This window comes from Macrobrachium rosenbergii, chromosome 4 (genome assembly GCF_040412425.1).
Source record: "Macrobrachium rosenbergii isolate ZJJX-2024 chromosome 4, ASM4041242v1, whole genome shotgun sequence".
Lineage (NCBI taxonomy): Eukaryota > Metazoa > Arthropoda > Malacostraca > Decapoda > Palaemonidae > Macrobrachium > Macrobrachium rosenbergii.
The window spans coordinates 51,614,123-51,633,870 of NC_089744.1; the positions used below are offsets into that span (position 1 = coordinate 51,614,123).

Genomic DNA, 19,748 nt, shown 5'->3' on the forward strand with positions numbered 1-19,748 from the left:
TTTTTGCTGTAAGGTTCTTGCATTTATGTTGTTTTTTACCTGATGCTGTTTATATACTTAATACAAATAATTTTTCATCTTAGAAAAAAATATCTGCTTTTGGAATTTTCAACATTTTCCCCTCCTGTTACCTTACAAATTCAGTAAATCAATCACTTTAGCAGGACATAAAGGTTTTGCATTTGTAACGTATTGCAGTGAAAATATGTAAGTTACTTAGTAAATCAGGCACTTTAGTGGACATAGAGATATTGTGTTTGTAATTTTATATGATGACTTTTCATTTTGCAGATGAGGAAGTCTTAGAGGAACCTGTAAAGAGGCAATCTTTTTTTTTGAGTACTTCTGATGAACGAATTCAAGGTCTGTATGGAATTTGTTAACTAATATTTTTAAGAAGCATTTAATCTGACAACCTACTAAGAAAAAGTGGGTAAGAGCAAAAATTGGAAGTAAGCCTTGGAAGGTAGTGCATATGAATCCATGAGAATTGGTTGTGAAAAATTCCTGAAAGTTATGGAAAAAAGATGACACAGGAGACCTAAAAACTTAGAATAAAGAGATGCAGACTAGCAGATTTCTGATTAAAATACTAAAAATACTTCATAATACTAAAAATACTTCATACAGTACTTACTGCTCAAGCCTGCTAGGGTTATTGGAATGCGGACCAAATGCATCTAAATGGACAACCTCTCATACTTTCTGGAATAGGCCACTAAGTGTTCTAGAGGTATGAAATTGTGAATGAATGCACATGACCCACAATTTCTTTTTTGGGTCTGTGAGCATGGGTCCTTTGTTTCCAAGGTAAGTGATCCATCATGCCCCACTGTTTGCAAGCTTCAGTCATTCATATGTCATCTGTTGTCTGCCTCATAAAGATCCTGTCTCTGTTAGCAGTGCAGTCTTTAGTGTTTTTGCTTATGCAAAACCACTAAAGTTAAAAGTTCTTACTACATTGCATAATATAGTTACATAATTTAACATTCTTGCAGTAAATTTGTTATTGTACATGTGGGGAAAAACTTTTTTAAGTGGGGCATCACTCTGTTGATCTCACAGTCATGTGCCTAGAAATTTTGAGATGTTTAAAAAAGTGCAATTGCATGCAACCATGGAGTATGTTTCATAATAGGCAGTTACACTATTGGACAGCCTGGTTAATCAAATGTATAAAAATAGTTCCTTACATTATTTTGTAAGTGATTGTGCCATGCTTATCTATTTCATAGGGTGAGCCTGCACTCTGGAATTCTAAAATTTGTAGTTAAAAGAAGCATAATTGCACTCATCTGCTACAGACTTTATTATCTGTACTAGTGGCATGGCAAGGCCTGGAGACTGATTGCATATGCTGATGATACTACTCTCATGACTGTTTTTCCATCTCTGCTCCTTAGATCTGTGGGTACAGAGTCCTCGAATAGAGATCTGGCATGTATTTATGAGTGGAGTAGGCTTTGGGGCATAAAACATAGCCCTTCTAAAACTCAAAGGATGATAGTCGACCCAGAACACTTTTGCCTTTGCATCATGAGATATTTATTGACTCCTGAGAAGCAGATACATACGAGGGGGGACCCAAAAGTAACCGGAATTGTGTCATAGAATTTTATTCAGTTATTGTTACATGTTTACAGTCTTATCACCTTCAAAGTATTCTCCATTTGAAGCAATGCACTTATCCAGACGTGTTTTCCACTGTTGAAAGCAATTCTGGAACTCTTGTGAAGTTATGGCTTTTAATGACTCCGTCGTTTTCTTCTGAACCTCTTCAACGTCTGCAAAACATTTTCCTTTGAGGGCTTTCTTCATTCGGGGGAACAAAAAGAAGTCACAGGGAGCAAGATCGGGTGAATAGGGAGGGTGGGTAAGTGTGGTCATGCCATTCTTGGTCAGAAACTGTCTCACACTCAAGGCAGTGTGCGCTGGTGCATTGTCGTGGTGCATTGTCGTGGCAAAGTGGAGGGTGGTGGCTTCATCACGACAATGCACCAGCGCACACTGCCTTGAGTGTGAGACAGTTTCTGACCAAGAATGGCATGACCACACTTACCCACCCTCCCTATTCACCCGATCTTGCTCCCTGTGACTTCTTTTTGTTCCCCCGAATGAAGAAAGCCCTCAAAGGAAAACGTTTTGCAGACGTTGAAGAGGTTCAGAAGAAAACGACGGAGTCATTAAAAGCCATAACTTCACAAGAGTTCCAGAATTGCTTTCAACAGTGGAAAACACGTCTGGATAAGTGCATTGCTTCAAATGGAGAATACTTTGAAGGTGATAAGACTGTAAACATGTAACAATAACTGAATAAAATTCTATGACACAATTCCGGTTACTTTTGGGTCCCCCCTCGTATAGTGCATCCTGTTTCTTAAAAGGTTAGTATCTGGTGGAAACGTTTTCGAATGTTTTGAGATGAAGCTGTTACATCTAAGTGTTCTGTTATATCTAAGTGTTCTAACTCTTTTCTTCCTCCTTATTTGGAGCACTGTTCTTCAGTGTAATCTTTAGGTGCTGACTCTCATCTCAAACTCTTGGATAGTTATGTTATCAGTCAAGTATATTTTGCCAATTCTTATGTTGACTTGTGGCACAGATGCAAAGTGAGATCAGCATGTTTATTGCATAAAATGTACTGCAACAACAAAGATCCTTTGTACACTTCTTTCTGACCCAGCTGTTTTTGCTCACAACACTAGGCAGACTGCTGCTGCAAACTGTGTTATTTTGTTGTATCAGGTTTAATACTACTCAGTTTTCTGTGAGTTTTATCTTTGGTATAACAACTAAAATGTGGAATAGTTTCCCTAGGCAGTTGTTGAATCTTCTGATCTCAAAATGTTTAAGGGAGGAGCCTATTTGTTCCTGCTTTCTCTTGGTATCTCCTAATTAAGGTGCATTGGTTTCATTTTCTATTCCCTCATGTTTATTTATTTATCACCTTTTTATATAACTTGTTTATTTCTATAGGCTGATTTCATTTTGGAGCCCTCATGGATTTATAGTCTGTCGACACTGTCCTTAAGGGTTTCAGCTGAAGATTTGAAAAAAGAAAGAAAGAATAGGAAATCACTGATAATCAAAGTATAAAAACAGTCCCTTATATGATATTTATTTTTTAGCAATTGTGTCATGCTTCTTTATATGCTTTGAAATTTTAAGCATTTGTGGTTGAAATAAGTGTACTGCACTCACATGTACCCACCCTACACTCATATGTGTACCACAGAATGGGAAATCATTGTTAATTTCTTTTTTTAAGTGGTTTTGCCATGCTTCTATCTTTCACTGGTTAAGAGTATGCTCAAATTTGAAGAATCATGGTGAAAGGGAATGTAAAATGAAAATTAATAGTTTACCATATTTTAAAAGTAATATGTAAAATTTTTCCCTTTCAGAAATTTAGTTTATCGTGAGCATCATGCCTCACATTGCTGATGAGTCAAAGCAAAAGATGAAATGTTTAACCTTTTCCCAGGAGCTAGACCATCTAAAGAAACTGGAGAAAATAAGTGGGTTATTCCCCAGATCTAAGCATTTTAGATGCCATTATCCTGATGGAAAGGCAAGTTGTGCTGGACACCTGTCTGAGTAAGAGCTAATGACAGAGGACATGAGGAGTAAGCACATTTTTCTCCTTAAAACACAACTTCTTTGATAAAGCTTGTGGACTGGGGGATTATTTGTCACTAAGAGGCTGTTACAAATGTTATTGAATGAAGTGATGGTAGTCTAGCCCCGATAAGTAACAAAACCTGTTAAGTAACAAAGAATTACATATAACCTGCATGATACCCTGGAGCCAACTCACATAGCTGATACTGTACAGCAATTCCATAGAGAGTAATTAATAGCCTGTCCTAATTGGTATTGTATTATTACTGTATTCAGTTTAAAATAATAAACTGCGTATTCAGTTTCAGAGATATAGCACATCTGCAGAATAAATTGTTGCTAAAAATGTTTACAATACAGAACTATGCAGTATAGCAAAAAAGTAGCTGATTACAATAGTTCTACTTACATTTGCATACATGATATGTAAAGTATAGTACACAAAATTCATAGTGTAAACAAAAATTTTTTTTATGTCTTTTTTCAGCATAAGTATCCCAAAATTATATATCTATATATATAAAAGATTTTTGAGAGAGAGAGAGAGAGAAGGGGTGGCCAAATGCCGTTTATGTGCATAATTACCCTAATGTGATGCATACATTTACATATACACATGCACACGTGCAAAGTGAAAATATGTAACACTATATTTATTGTATTAACCCTTAAACGCCGAGCCTCTATTTACAAAACGTCTCCCGTATGCGGCATTCGGTGAGTTAGTGCGAAGCGGAAAAAAGTTTTTTCAAAAATCACAGCACACTTAGTTTTTAAGATTAAGAGTTCATTTAGGCTCTTTTTTTGTCATTGCCTGAAGTTTAGTATGCAACCATCAGAAATGAAAAAAAAATATCATTATCATATATAAATATTGGAATATATTAAAAAAAAAACTCTTATATAATTGTATACAAATCGCTGTAAGCACAACGGTTAAAGCTAATGAGTTAATTTTTTTAGTTGTATTGTACACTAAATTGTGATGATTTTGGTATATAACAAATTGTAAAACGATCAACGCAACACAGACAAAATATTATCACAAAATGATGCATGAATTTGTAATCTGCGGATAAAAAAAAAATGTTTTTTCAAAAATTCACCATAAATCGAAATATTGTGCTAGAGACTTCCAGTTTATTGAAAATTGAAGCTAATTGATTGAATATTACTAGACTGTAAGTGTTTTAGCTTACAATTGCAGTTTTCACCATTTCGGTCGAGTTAAAGTTGACCAAAAGTCGAATTTTTTTCTATTTATCGTGATTTATATGAAAATATTTCAAAACTGATAAAAGCTACAACCATGAGTTATTTTCTGTTGTATTGTACATGAAATTGCACACATTTTCATATATAAAACTTTATGTAACGACTAATATAAAACGGTGCAAATATTACGACAACGAGGCGAAAGAATTTCTGAGATGTTCGGCCGAGTTACCGGTTACAGAGCGTAAGGAAAAAGTTTTTTTAAATTCACCATAAATCGAAATATTGTGCTGAGACTTCCAATTTATTGCAAAATGAAGGTAAACGATTGAATATTACTAGAATGTAAGAGTTTTAGCTTACAATTGCGTTTTTTTACCATTTGGTCGGTTAAAGTTGACCAAGGTTGAAATTTTGGCAGTTATCGTGATTTATGTGAAAATATTTCAAAACTGATAAAAGCTACAACTATGAGCTATCTTCTGTTGTATTCTACATGAAATTGCGCACATTTTCATATATAAAAGTTTATGTAACGAATAATGTAAACGATGCAAACATTACGACAACATGACGAAAGAATTTCTGAGATGTTCGGCCGTGAGTTACAGTTAGCGCAGACGTAAGGAAAAAGTTTTTTTTTCAGAAATTCACCATAAATCGAAATATTGTGCTAGAGACTTCCAGTTTGTTGCAAAATGAAGGTACATGATTGAATATTACTAGAATGTAAGAGTTTTAGCTTATAATTGCGTTTTTACCATTTCGTTCGAAAGTTAAAGTTGACTGAAGCTTGAAATTTTGGCAGTTATCGTGATTTATATGAAAATATTTCAAAACTGATAAAAGCTATAACCATGAGTTATTTTCTGTTGTATTCTACATGAAATTGCACACATTTTCATATATAAAACTTTATGTAACGACTAATATAAAACGGTGCAAATATTACGACAATGAGACGAAAGAATTTCTGAGATGTTCGGCCGAGTTACCGCGCAGATGTAAGGAAAAAGTTTTTTTTTTAAATTCACCATAAATCGAAATATTGTGCTAGAGACTTCCAGTTTATTGCAAAATGAAGGTAAACGATTGAATATTACTAGAATGTAAGAGTTTTAGCTTACAATTGCGTTTTTTTACCATTTCGGTCGAGTTAAAGTTGACCGAAGGTTGAAATTTTGGCAGTTATCTTGATTTATGTGAAAATATTTCAAAACTGATAAAAGCTACAACTATGAGCTATCTTCTGTTGTATTCTACATGAAATTACACACATTTTCATATATAAAAGTTTATGTAACGAATAATGTAAAACGATGCAAACATTACGACAACATGACGAAAGAATTTCTGAGATGTTCAGCCGAGTTACCTCGAGCAGACGTAAGGAAAAAGTTTTTTTTTTCAGAAATTCACCATAAATCGAAATATTGTGCTAGAGACTTCCAGTTTGTTGCAAAATGAAGGTACATGATTGAATATTACTAGAATGTAAGAGTTTTAGCTTATAATTGCGTTTTTTTACCATTTGCGTTCGAAAGTTAAAGTTGACTGAAGCTTGAAATTTTGGCAGTTATCGTGATTTATATGAAAATATTTCAAAACTGATAAAAGCTACAACCATGAGTTATTTTCTGTTGTATTCTACATGAAATTGCGCACATTTCCATATATAAAACTTTATGTAACGACTAATATAAAACAGTGCAAACATTACGACAACGTGATTTAAAGAATTTCTGGCGGGACGTAAGGAAAAAGTTTTTTCAAAATTCACCATAAATTGAAATATTGTGCTAGAGACTTCCAATTGGTTGCAAAATTAAGGTAAATGATTGAATATTACTAGAATGTAAGAGTTTTAGCTTACAATTGCGTTTTTTTACCATTTCGGTTGAGTCAAATTTGACCGAAGGTTGAAATTTTGGCAGTTATCGTGATTTATGTGAAAATATTTCAAAACTGATAGAAGCTACAACCATGAGTTATTTTCTGTTGTATTGTACATGAAATTGCGCACATTTTCATATATAAAACTTTATGTAACGGTTAATATAGAACAGTGCAAAAATTATGACAAAATGACGAAAGAATTTATGAAATTTTCGGCCGAGTTACCGAGCGGGCATAAGAAAAAAGGTTTTTTCAAAAATTCACCATAAATCGAATTATTGTGCTAGAGACTTCCAATTTGTTGCAAAATGAAGGTACATGATTGAATATTACTAGAATGTAAGAGTTTTAGCTTACAATTGCATTTTTCGACCATTTCGGTCGAGTCGAAAGTTGACCGGTTGAAATTTTTTGTAGTCGACGACGGGTACGTCCACTTGGCACCCAACAGACAATTTTAGTCGACGTATGATACGTCCAGTAGGCGTTTAAGGGTTAAGCACAATTCTGCACTGGAGTAGATGAATGTCAGTAAAAATACTTTACCAGACAGGGGGGAGAAAGAGAGAATTCGGGAGATACACAGTAATTTTTTCATAACTGGATGTTTGTGTGTGTGTGTGTTTATAGACATGTACACATACACAGACTAACAAATTAACTACACAGAGCACAACTGTTTATTAAAGAGATGTCTGGAAAAATTGGAAACCATATTAAGTAATGTAACAGAAATTTTGTGTTACACCTTAAAGATGACAAAATATAAACAACAGTGTATTAGATACAGTACATTTCAGTCAAAGTACCAGACTACGTATATTGGGTAATGTAAGTATTTGTGCAGTCTTGCCGTCAAGGTGATGATGTGAAGCATAGTTGGGCCCATATGTGGTTGTGGTGACACAAAATTTTAGTCCAAGTCAGAATCATTGATTTCCATTGGTAATGGAATAAACAGTTACTTCAGTCAAGGTGTGGAGGTGGTAGACTGAGGTTGCAGATTGGGGCAAGATAGACTGGGATGACTCTTTAGGTGGAAGAAGTTCCCTCCTGAGCAAAATTACATTTGGCGAATTACAGTGTAATTCCTTTATGGCCCTGTAATACATCAGGGCTTCTGATTTAATGGGTTAGCTTCATGTGTTAGTATATCAAGCCACTCTGTCATACGGCCAAGTGTGTCATGACATCTGAGAGCTTTGTTGATGTCTTGAGTGGCTCAGGAATATCCTCCTCTTCGTCATCAGCTGAATCATGCACAGTTTCATGAATTAATTATCATCTGTGAACAACTGATGCCCCAGGTCTCCCTCATCCATCTAGTGAATCTTCTATTTCTTCATTGGTCAAGGATTGACCAGTTTTTAGGAAGGCTGCACAGATGTCACTTGATTCTAAGCCACCAGTCTTTTAACATCTTCAATGCATTGCTTGATGTTATAGCTTTCAGTGCCTGCCACACTTCAGGCCAGTTAAATATGACAAGTCTCAGTTCTACTGGTTTAAATTTTCAAGAGTCTTCCTTCTTTGGGTATCTTCTTTGCCTTCAGAATCTTCATCTCCAAGACCACCATCACATCATTCAGAAACATTGTTCAGTACAGCCTCTGGTGGTTTCAATTACACCATGGTTCATTGGCTGTGTCGAGGTACTGTATTTTTAAGAATGAAAATGTACTTAATATTACCATCTTTTTTCATTTTCATTGCTTCCTCAGACAAATATGATTCCCATCAGTATGATGACCTTGGCATGGTTAGGGTGGATTTTCAGTACATTTTCTTTATGGGGCCTTGAAATGCATGACCAAAGAAATAGGACTATTTTGTTCATCATGGGCCACGCTTTTTGCAGTAAATCATAATGGACCATTAGTGAGTGCATTATGTCCTGTTTGGCTTGTGGTCATCTGGTAGTTACAGTGACATAGGGCTTGAGACAGTGGGAGATGCCAATACTGTACTGGTAAACCAGTGTGGCAAAATCCCATGTTTGCTTTGCCTCAGGCTGCTAAAATCACAGCTTCTTGCCTTCACTTGGGTAATTTTCCGGTAGGGACTTCCAAAACAGGCCATTCTCGAAGTTGTGAACTTGCATGAGGACTAGACCTTTACTTTTCAGCAGATCAAACAACTTCTGACAGAAGGGGCCTTTTCCTTCATTGGGTTAATTCACTGCCTCCAACCACTTTCATGTAACATAACCTGTGATGATTATGGAAATACCATAGAACCTGTGATGATTACAAAAATACCATAGCTATCCATCAGATACATGGAAATACGGTATTTTCAATTTTTCACCACATTTTTATGCCGCCATCTTTATCTCAATTCCTCTTCATCAAGATATTCACACAGCGATGCAATATCTGGTGATGTAGGTGGCACCTCATGATCTGGCTCGTGCTGACATAACACTTAGACTTAGCTCTTCTGCTGACAGCTCGTGCAGTGATGTGAAGTACCTTACCACCCCTTCATTCTACCTTTGCGTATCCTTAAACCTGCCATTAATGGTGCATTTTGGCTCTTTAGGAATCTGCAGTACAAGCAACTCCAGGATACAGTGATGCCTGCTTCACCTTCCCTGACATTTTTATGAAACCAATCTAGATATAGCCATGCTTTTCATTAGAATCACTTGCACTGCCTACCTGTATACAGCCCCACCCTTCCCTCTATTGGTGCTAATGATTTGTCTGATAACCGTCAGACCATTTTTCTGCCAAGAGGCTGCTACTGATTGCCAAAGCTTGGGAACCTACATCATCCTTACTTGAAAAGACTGCTGGTACTCAGGCCCAATAAACTACTGTATACTATTCTGGACGTTGCTCCTTGGAATCTAAACAGTTCTTTTAACTGTTCTGCTAGGGTCAGTAATGGCTCAGTGGGCTTGTCTCTTCTAGCTGATCCTAGTGTTCACTCACCACACACCACAGATTTTTACTTCACTGCTTAAGGGTGTCCCAGTTGCACCTTACTCTACTGGGGTTCACCAAGTCAGTGTTTACTCATCATTGTAAACAACCACTTCTCTGATCAACAAAGTTAAGTAATATTGGATGAGGTGTGCACTTGAGTGGGTGGTTGCATGAAAACGCTAGATAATTTCAACAACTATCATTGGTAAACTCCTACTAAACCCTACCTCCCAAAGATTCGTGACCTACAGTCACATAATAAAGGCAAAAAGTTAAAACCCAGTTGTCTCTGTGATGGCTGCAGGAGGTGATGAGGTGTTGATTCATTAGAACATACAACCTTAACCCATGGGTTGTGAGCAACAGCTTTGAAACATTATCAGTACACGTTATTTGTCAGGAATATATGAGTTGATCATCAGTTTTCAGTTTCTACTGTTTATTGTGAAAGAGAATTTTGGTTGCTCCTTAGAAAACCAGCAGTAAGGAGGGTCTGGTATTTCTGGATAATAATGTTTTGAAAAAATAGTAACTGTTTATTCTAAAGAAATACAACTTGGAAATGGTCATTGAAGCCTCTTAACAAGGTAGTTAACTGATGGTAGGTTGGGGGAGGGGCCAATCCCCCACACACTTCTTTCAAGAGTGGATATTTTGCTGCACACTGCTCTGACTTGTTGAAACTTTGTTAAACATAAATATTGATGACTGGCTTTTGGTCATATTTTTCACTATGGTTGTTGCTAATACTGATAATTGTGTACATGAACTATAGTCGGTTTCATTTATCTGTACACCCATGGGTGAAGATGTGGTATGTGCATGGGTAGTATGCAACTGGCAGACAATCAATGTTTCCAATATCATTGGCTTAGTGTGATAAATATTAAACTATTTTTTCAGTAACATATTTGAATGTTTATACTGTATATACAGTACAACAAACCCTTGCCCACTCTTATATAAATCATTGACATGCTGATTTGTAGTTGTATCAAACTTACTGCTCAGTTCAAACACAAAAGAACAATGAGATTTCAGTAATTATGCATTAGTATAGCCCAGGATACACTTAGATTTATACTGACAAATTGTTCAAATCACAAGATTTTCTTACCATTCAAACTTTAATGTATGTAGTTTCATGGCATGCATGTAAAAATAACTTTATTATAATACCAGAGTAATATCTACATCCGTATAGTCAAAAATAACTGTTAATAATGTTTACTGCTAGAACATGAAGTGTGGACCAAAGCAGGTAGGCCTATGCTACTGATTCATAATAAAAAAGTAATGCTGACTGAAATGGAGTGAATGTATGCTTAAGGGTAGGGCACACTTCGATTTTTTATGAATATTTTTGAAATTTAAAAAAAAATGGTTAAATGGCTGTAAGACATGAGCAACATCTTCGTTACCACGTGACCAAAGCATTTTTTCAAAATATTAAAATTGATGGGGTTTTGGGCCTCCGCCCCCCACACAGTGAGGTAGGGCTGACGTCTGGCTCCTAAAGACACTTGTCATTTTTTCCTTTATTCGCCTAATTTATTAATTATTTTGATTTTTATATCACCTTATCTCCTACGTCTGGCAGCGTCTGGCACTAACAATGGTGCATTCCTTGGTGAATGCGTGGTCCAAGAGAGCCAGAGGCTGCCAAGTCAGTTGCCCCCAATTGTTGGAAAGGGAGGGGTGGGCAGCTTTTTACTCTGAGCATTATTTTCGCTATTCGCAGTGTTTTTTGCCGTTTTTTTTTTACATCCAGTAACTATAAATACAATCTATATACTTTCACCTTCACAAATACGCTCACAGTTGATGAAAGGAATAAAGGATGATGAAAAGGGAGTATATGATGACAAGTTCATTATATCTAGATCTCGGTTAGATAAAATAGTGTCGGGTATTAGATACAAGGTAGGAAATTGCAGGGGTAAAGTTCAGGTCGAAGTCTCTGCCAATAGATGGGATACAGTACTGATATTTTAATGAACTGCCAATCATGTAGCTTTACGGTTAGTGCCCCAGCAAAGTGAATTAGCAATGGAAAATCTCAGCACCATCAGTTGAGTGAGATAAACATTGAGGAAATTGAACACAACTTCGGCTATGAGAAATTCAATTTACTAACACATCTGTTTGGCACAAGTGAAAGTATAGAAAAAGTTCTTCATGTTCGAGAGACAAAAAGGCTTGAAAATCAAACTCAAAAGACGAAACAAGTGAAAAAAACGGCTGAAAATGAGTCAAGATTATCAGCCTGGTAGCTACTAAACTTTTACTTTCTGAGTTTCAAACCAGGCAACAATGAGTTAGGTGGTACTTGATGATACCCTCGCCTTGAGCGAATAATACCCCTTTTTATAAAGCGGGGGTGACCTGGAGCCAGAAATCAAGCATAATAATGCTCTAAGATAAGTTTTTTCCTTGAGTGCCAAAAAAAAACTTGACCTTTATGGTCGTTTTTCTCAGTTTTCACTTTTTTCCACTTCAGACGTTAACGACTTTTTTATTTTTAGACCAATTTTAAAGTTCTATATGCCATTGGAAAGAGGAAAGAAAGACAAATATTTTGGGGGGCTAGATTTTTACTTAGGTTGAAGAGGAACCCGTGATAATCAAATTATACAAATTTGGGGGAAAATCCCCCCTCACCCCCATCCCAAAAAAAGGATTTTGACAAAGGAAAAATCTATTTCTGGGGAGGGGCCCGTGTCACCCGGTGAAATAATCCATTCAGCACTTATTTCTAGATAATTCCGTTGCTAGATACCAGAGAAAAGCTAAATGTAAAGCTGGGGTTACTACCCCTAGAGCGAGCTCCAAGAAATGGAGTCGTATATGGTAAAGGTGAGAGTGTCACAATCACGGGACCCTGCCCTATAAAGATTCCCAATGTCAAAAGTCCCAACGAGAGGTGCGATACAAGCCCATGCACCACTCGCGGACTGTACACAAGGCAACACTAATCGCATTCCATGTTAGCACCCACCCCACTAGAATGATGTTTACCATGGGAGGGAGAGAATGAAAAACAGTGGAGGGTCACGGGTGACACGGGCCCCTCCCCAGAAATAGATTTTTCCTTTGTCAAAATCCTTTTTCTGGATCGGGGTCCCGTGTCAGCCGGTGAAATAATAACAGAGAAATAAATATCATTCTTATGCTATTAAAGACTTTAAATAGAGATGTTGAAAACTTGGGGGAATTCCACCTGAACATTAGAAAGAGAATTCCACCTAAATATTAGTAAGGTCCTCTAAATTCATGTAATGAAAATAATGTAAGTGGCCACCGTCTAAGATCATGAGCTTTAGAATTGAATCTGAATAGGCTTGTATTAAGAAAATACTTTCTGCCTAATAGCAGACACAATGACAGTACCCCACCCCCCCCTTTTTAAATAAAGAGAGGACCTGACAAAATTGCGAGGTCCTGTCTAGAAAAGCCTGTAAGGAGAAAAAAAAAGGAAAAATAGAAAAACTCTTTCCATGATTTTTTTTTTACTATGATTTACATTCTGTGTATGAAGCCGCATTGCAATAGCTTTAAAAATGAAGGAGGAGAAAGATTTTTAATTTTTTTTATTTTTTTTTATAAAATCCAAAATAATCATTCGATCACTCAAATTTTTTCTGGAACATCACCTTATATATATATGTATAACATATAAAAATTTCATAAAAATTGGAGCATTATTTCTATATCAGCGTGTGCCCCCTTAAAAGAGGGCCAGCAAAATAAGTCTTATAAGAAAAGTAATAAGATATAACTAATGATTTATTATGATCACTTAAAATTGATGCAAATTATATGCCATGTTTCTTAAAAAATAAATTTTTCTTGTTGAACCATATTCAGTGACCAATCTTTTGAGTTGTTCAGTTATTTTTTTTATATCGCATACATGAATTTGACAGATCTCCCCTAAGAATTTGAGTCTTTTTACCTTTAATGCACCCTTTCTCTTCCCTCAGAGTTTTGATTAATTTCCAAGTATTCAAATATGCTCCACCTGCCAAACGGTTTATCACAAAATGAAACCCTCTTCAGCATTGTTTGTTCTTGGTAGGTCTTGAAGAATACGGTGGTTAACATTCCATACAGCTATCGGGAGTGTAGGTGGTTCTCTCCTTTGTCTAGCACCACGTCCTTTCACAATGCCTATGTAAGTCAAGTCAAAGTAAGCGATGAATTCATCAGGTATTTCTTCATCATCTATTAAATCTACATAAGCCTCTTCAACATCTTGAACGGGGAGGAAGGCTAGTGCTGAAAACATTGAATTTTAAGACAGAATTCAGAGTCCATATTGTATTTTTCTCTGAGCCCTAAATCTGTAATTTTTTGAAACACTGATTGGCTCAAATGAAACAAACATGCTACAACGGATGAATTAGGGAATGATGAATTAACTGCCTTGTGCACTGCAACCTCGAAATCTGCCATGATATCAAGGAGGTCTATGTTAGGTTGCATAATTTTCAGTTTCTCAAAAAATAATTTGTATGTCTGCTTTCCTTTATTCGGCAGTAATTCAAAGACCTGTGGAAAACTGCTACCTTTAACTTGTACATGAATGCATAACAGTTGCAAACACTGTTCTGGCACAATTTTGAAGGTTCCATCACATGACCAATGACAATATGATGCTATATCCTGAAGAGCACTTTCTGATGCAAATATACTAGTAAGCGCTGTTGGTCCACGACGCCTGAATCTTATCTCAGAAACTGTTCGCCATTATCAAGTTTACAATATTCATCAGGCATTTCAAAACCATGTATAGCTCCTAGATGAGCTAGAAATCCAGAATTTCTAGGAAGTTGAGAGCAAGTATTTTCTATTATTTGTGTAAACTTAGCCACTATTATGCTACGCGAACTTACTGCTATGTTTTCCGCTGCTTCATGCTTCATTTCTGCAACTGGTTTTCTAGCATTTAACGAATCTACATCAGGTGGATGAAGGTGCTCACAAGAAAAATGAATAATTTTTGGCTCATTGTTTTCCGTTACCATGTGAATTCACAATGAACATAGCCTTCTTTTCTCAATCTCCAGTATTCTTTTACTAATTTTATATTGCTTAAATGAAAATCTTAGATGTAATTACTTTCATCAACTTTTCTTTTGTTTTTGGTCAACACAATGAACTTTGGCATTCCGGGGTGGGCACATTCAGAAAGTTTACATTAAATTTTAGCAATTTCTATATATAGTACCAGACTTAAAAGAGAGAATGGGTATACAGTACTACTTTACCATAAGGTTTTAACAATACAATAACTTTTAACAATCCTTTAACGAGGCTCGTTAGTGGAAAGAGAATGGTAATAAGATTCCTTTAACAAGGTTTGTTGTAGTTTTTTCTAAGAAGTTTATTTACAATTCGATAAAAAGTCATTGGACAAAAAAAATCATCGGACAAAAAGACGTAGGACCAAAAGACATGGACGAAGTGACGTTGGACAAAGTGATGTCGGACGGAAATTCGGGTCACGGTCCTTCAAATCCTCCAGGGCTTTGAAGGGCACCTCAGCCAAGCCTTCAAGGGTGGTTACACCATCAGTGTTGGTTCAAGACCCAGGCCTTTGTGAAATCACAGCAAGGAGTCCAATCCTCTAATTATTCAGGGCCTTGAGACTCCCAATCCCTCCTGGCCATCCTCTCAAGCTTGGGCTGGAAAGGGTGGCATCAGAGAGAAAAAAAAGGAAGAGATGGGCAATCCCCCTCTCCAGCTGTTGTGAGTTGGAGATGTTTTTCATGCCAGTGGCAACATGTCAGTGACAAGGCCTAGAACCCTGGGTAATCTATGTCTTTTGTGACGGTTACAGGCTACCTGTCAAGGAATGCCACATTCTCCTCTCTCTAATGCTTATCCCACTTCTGGCTTATCTTCCAGTGCTACCCAAATTTTCCTACAATTGATACTTCCTGGTGGAGAATTCAGTTGGAGGGCAAGCCTTCTGCACTGTGTAGACAGTTAGCTGGTTCTGGCATCCTGGAGGGTGCAGCTATATCAAGACAGAAACTGCCTCCTTGTATTTTGTCATTGTCTGGCAATTGCATTAAACTAGGAGATATCAGATCTCATGCCAAAGCAGCTGACAAAGCATCTGGAAATGCTCTTAGACATGGCAAGAGAGAAATCTTTCTCCCAGACTCCCATGCCAGCAATTGCAGGAGGTTATACTGCAGCTCCTGTCCCAGCAGGAATGGCCAGCTCAGCTTCACCAGTGTTGCTTCAGGACATCTGGATTGGCATTAGTTGGTTTCTAGCAAGTCTTCCTCTCGTTCTTTACCCCTCAGCTAGTAAGTTAAGGTGTAGCCTGGTGGCAGGATGACAGGAACCATCTGTTCTTGAATGCGTCAAAAGAGGAATAGGGCACACACCTGGGTGACTTAGCTGCTTAGGTATGTGAACAGAAGACCTTATTCTGCACATCACTGTCTGGGAGATGTGAGCAATTTTGGTTGCTCTGCAAGCATTCCAAGATTGAAAGAATGGCCACTCCTTAGTGTTGGTCAGCACCAACACAACTAGTGGCATATGTCAACAAACAGGAAGGAACAGTCACCTGCCCCCCTAACTGTTGGCAAGGCAAGACCAGCTTTGTCACCAGGGGCAGGTCGGAGGGACAAAGTAGCCCCTGCATCATTCCTTGGGATAGAGGCCTTATGGGTTGTAGGGGTACTCTGGTGATTGACCTGTTCACTGCTGATCCGAACAGGAAAATTCTGGTGCTGTTCTCCTTCCAGATCCTTGGGCTATTCTGGAACATGTCTTCCAGCACTTTTGGGACAGTCTGAACATACATGCCAAAGAGAAAGCATGAAATGCTTCTTTTTGGTGGAAAAAATGAAATTCCTTTCCAGGATGAATGAAACAGAAAGAACTGTTTTTATATCTGGTGTTACCCAGAGGTATCTTTTCTTTAGAAGACAAATTTGATTATGGATCATGAAATTACAGTTGTTTTAGTCTCTAACTTTAAGCAGAAAGCTTTGGCATAGCTTAATTTTTTCATAAATCCTACCTTTTGAGAATTTTTATTGATCTCTCTCTCTGAGATCTGCTTCTGCATTCAGAACTATAAATCACTTAGTACCTTCTTAGTTGGTCCCCATGGTAGGTGCAGTATCTTCTTAGTTGGTTCCCATGGCAGATGCAGTTTATTTGTTTTCAGTCCTCAAAAGAAGGCCAGATGCAATACACATCCTTATCTGTATCCTTGTTTAACATAAAAAATACACCATATTACCCTGTTAACTAGATTCTGATCCAGTTTGTGATCTCTCATTAGTCCACTAGGCCCTGGTTCTGGTTATCTGTCCTCTAGGGCAGCAGCCGCAGAAGCTGTCCCTCATATAGAGCTATTCTTGTTAGAGTAAAGTGACGGCTTTGTGAAAACAAATACAGTATAATCTTATAAAAAAATTGTTTCTTCATACAAACACATTGCCTGCCTTCCAACCCCCTGGTCCTGCCAGCTGGTCTAGACAATACAGACAGCAGCACTTGGTTATGAGTATTAGAGGTTTGTGGCAGATAAACACAAAGGATAATGTACAGTAATGAGTATCAAAATTAATAATTTGGTCATTGAAAAATAAATATTGCCATATTTTATTCTTTTCTTCTCTAGGTTTGTAGATTGGCTGCATATTGGCCTCTTTTCAGTTTTTATGGTTAACAGTTTAAATTTTTAGTTTCATATAGATTAAATGGTTATGCTTGTTTTCATTATATGGTTCCTTGCATATGTTTTATAACTTTGTCTTAGGATGGTTATTAAAGATCTAGATGACAATAAACTATATACCAAATGAAATCTAGTGAGTCTCAAGTTGTAAAATTTAATTGTTTTAACTTTTACAGAGGGTATTAACTGGATGTGTCAGAATGTTCAAGAAAAGATACTTCCAGAGTTCAAAGCAGTAGAAGATGACTTATATGATGTCATAAAGACACGTAGTGTACGTGCAAAAAGAGATATGAATAGAAAGTTTGATAATGAAAGCAGACAAAAAAGAAAAAATATGGAAAAATTGGATATTTTCAAAAGTGCAGCTACACCTATGTTTGAAGAGCAGACTTATGATCATGGGTGGAGATTGGCTGAAGTTATCCGAGATGAAAAGAGGCGAGGTCGTCACAATAATAGTCGAGATGAAGAAAATAGTCGTCCTGCAAGCTATGGGGAAAGAATAGGCTTTGATAGAGGACACCGGGGTCGGCAAAATTCAACCACAGGAGGAAGACAGACTCGAGGCAAGGCTCAATTTATGAAGGGTGTTGAGAACGAAGAATATCGTGGAAACAAGAGAAATCATGGTGGGTTTGGTCATGGCAGTGGAGGAAAAGACATCCAGAGTGCCTGGTTTGGCAGAAATATGTCACAGGGTATTACAGATGATTCTGTTCCAGGTCAAGCATAGAAAATCCTTTGTGTGTTTTGTAAGTTATAAAAGCTTTGCAATTTGAGTGCCTGTTTTTATCCTTTTTAATCACCAAAAGGTAAATTAAGTAAAATGAAATGAAATATAAGTTGTAGATATTTATTGGCATATAAGAACCCTTTTTTCGAGTACATGTACATAGCCGAACTCTTTGACTTATCGATGATGTACAATACTGAACTGTCATAATAAAAGCCCAAACCTATACTTGCTGATGACAGATATAGATGTCATCCCCCAAAAAAAGTAAAAAATTAAAATAAAATACCAATTTCACACTATTGATGTGTCGTTTATGTCTGCATTTAGAGAGATGACGAAAGGTGATGTGCGAACTTACATCTTGTGTGGTGGCCTTAAAGGTGATTATATTGATCAGTCTTGTCATACCTGTGCGAGGGTAAGCATCTTCATTTGCCTCTCGCATGAAAAGTGCAATATCTCCATTATTTGTGATCTTAATATTTCCATTTTTCATATAAGTAACTTAGCAAATAATTACACAGCTATACTCTTCCCCTCATACGGCAGCTTAAATTTTAAAAATCGTGGTAGCAGTTCTGTTGTTTTTGTGTAAGTGACTACCCCGCCCACTATTGGGGAATAATAGGAACAACAAAGCAGAAACGTCACTTCTTTTCTGCTCACCTTTGACGCAGCATCAAATGTTTGCAGCAGCTTTTGTTGATTTATTTCATCGATATTTTGGGTCTATCCTTCCAGGATTCGGTGAATTATTCACTTATTGTGTAGCTTATATTGTTTTTATACCTAGTTTTGTAATTTACCATGTCAGACTCGAAGTTCCTCCAGCATTAAGCACTGTTGGGAGGGTTGTAAGGCCAGGTTAACAAAAGCCACTTATGATTCTCACACGATTTGTTCAAATTGTAGGGAACAGATATGTTTGAAAGAACTTACTTGTGATGAGTGTAAAGATTGGGATGATAAGCAGTAGAAGGTGGGATGATAAGCAGTAGAAGGTGTTAAAATCACACAGATAAACTTGATAGGGATAAGGAAGAGGGAGGCAGCCTTTAGGGCCAAGAGTAGGGCTCATAGCCTAAAACCTACACCTAGACCTAGTGTTGTAGATGATCTTGCCATTCCTTCTTCCCCTGTTCCAGCCTTGTCTCTCATCCTCAATTCCCCTAACATTGCACCATCTACCCCAATGCCATTGCCAGTCTCGAGTGCAAGTTTGACCATAAGTTTGATTTAGTGGTGAATACAGTGGCTAAGTTAGGGTCATCTCTAAAAGTCCTTATGGACAAAATGAATACAGTAGTGTTGTGCCAGTGCAAGTGGAGGAGGAATTCCAGTCCCAGTAAGAAGTGCCATTGGCGTTTTCCAGGTGAGTCTCGTCCCTTGAAGAGATGTATGGACGACGTGGACAGCTCTTCAACTCTTCCTCGCAAACGTTTTAAGGATCCTCCTCACAGTCCTCAACCGTCCTGCAGTGCTTGGAGCAGTCCTGATTACCTTTCTCCTGTCCATTCTTTTTTGGAGTGCCAGTATTTGGCGCCCAAGTCCAGGTACCCACATGAGTGCCCAATGTCATCTCTTGAGTGCCTAACGCCAGTCCCAATCTCTGAGCACCCATTGCCAACTCCCAAGC

General features: G+C 37.3%; 1 protein-coding gene across 2 annotated transcripts in view; it reads left to right on the plus strand.

Moving 5' to 3' along the window:
• The window catches only part of LOC136834445 (probable RNA-binding protein CG14230), a 127,062-nt gene extending 108,909 nt beyond the window's left edge, over positions 1-18,153 (plus strand). For both annotated transcript variants that reach the window (XM_067097057.1, XM_067097050.1), the window contains exons 7-8: positions 292-363; positions 17,550-18,153. In XM_067097057.1, the coding sequence (XP_066953158.1) occupies positions 292-363; positions 17,550-18,109 (632 nt within the window). In that variant the 3' untranslated portion in view covers positions 18,110-18,153. The remainder of the gene's footprint in view (positions 1-291; positions 364-17,549) is intronic.
• Positions 18,154-19,748: the final 1,595 nt, after the last annotated feature.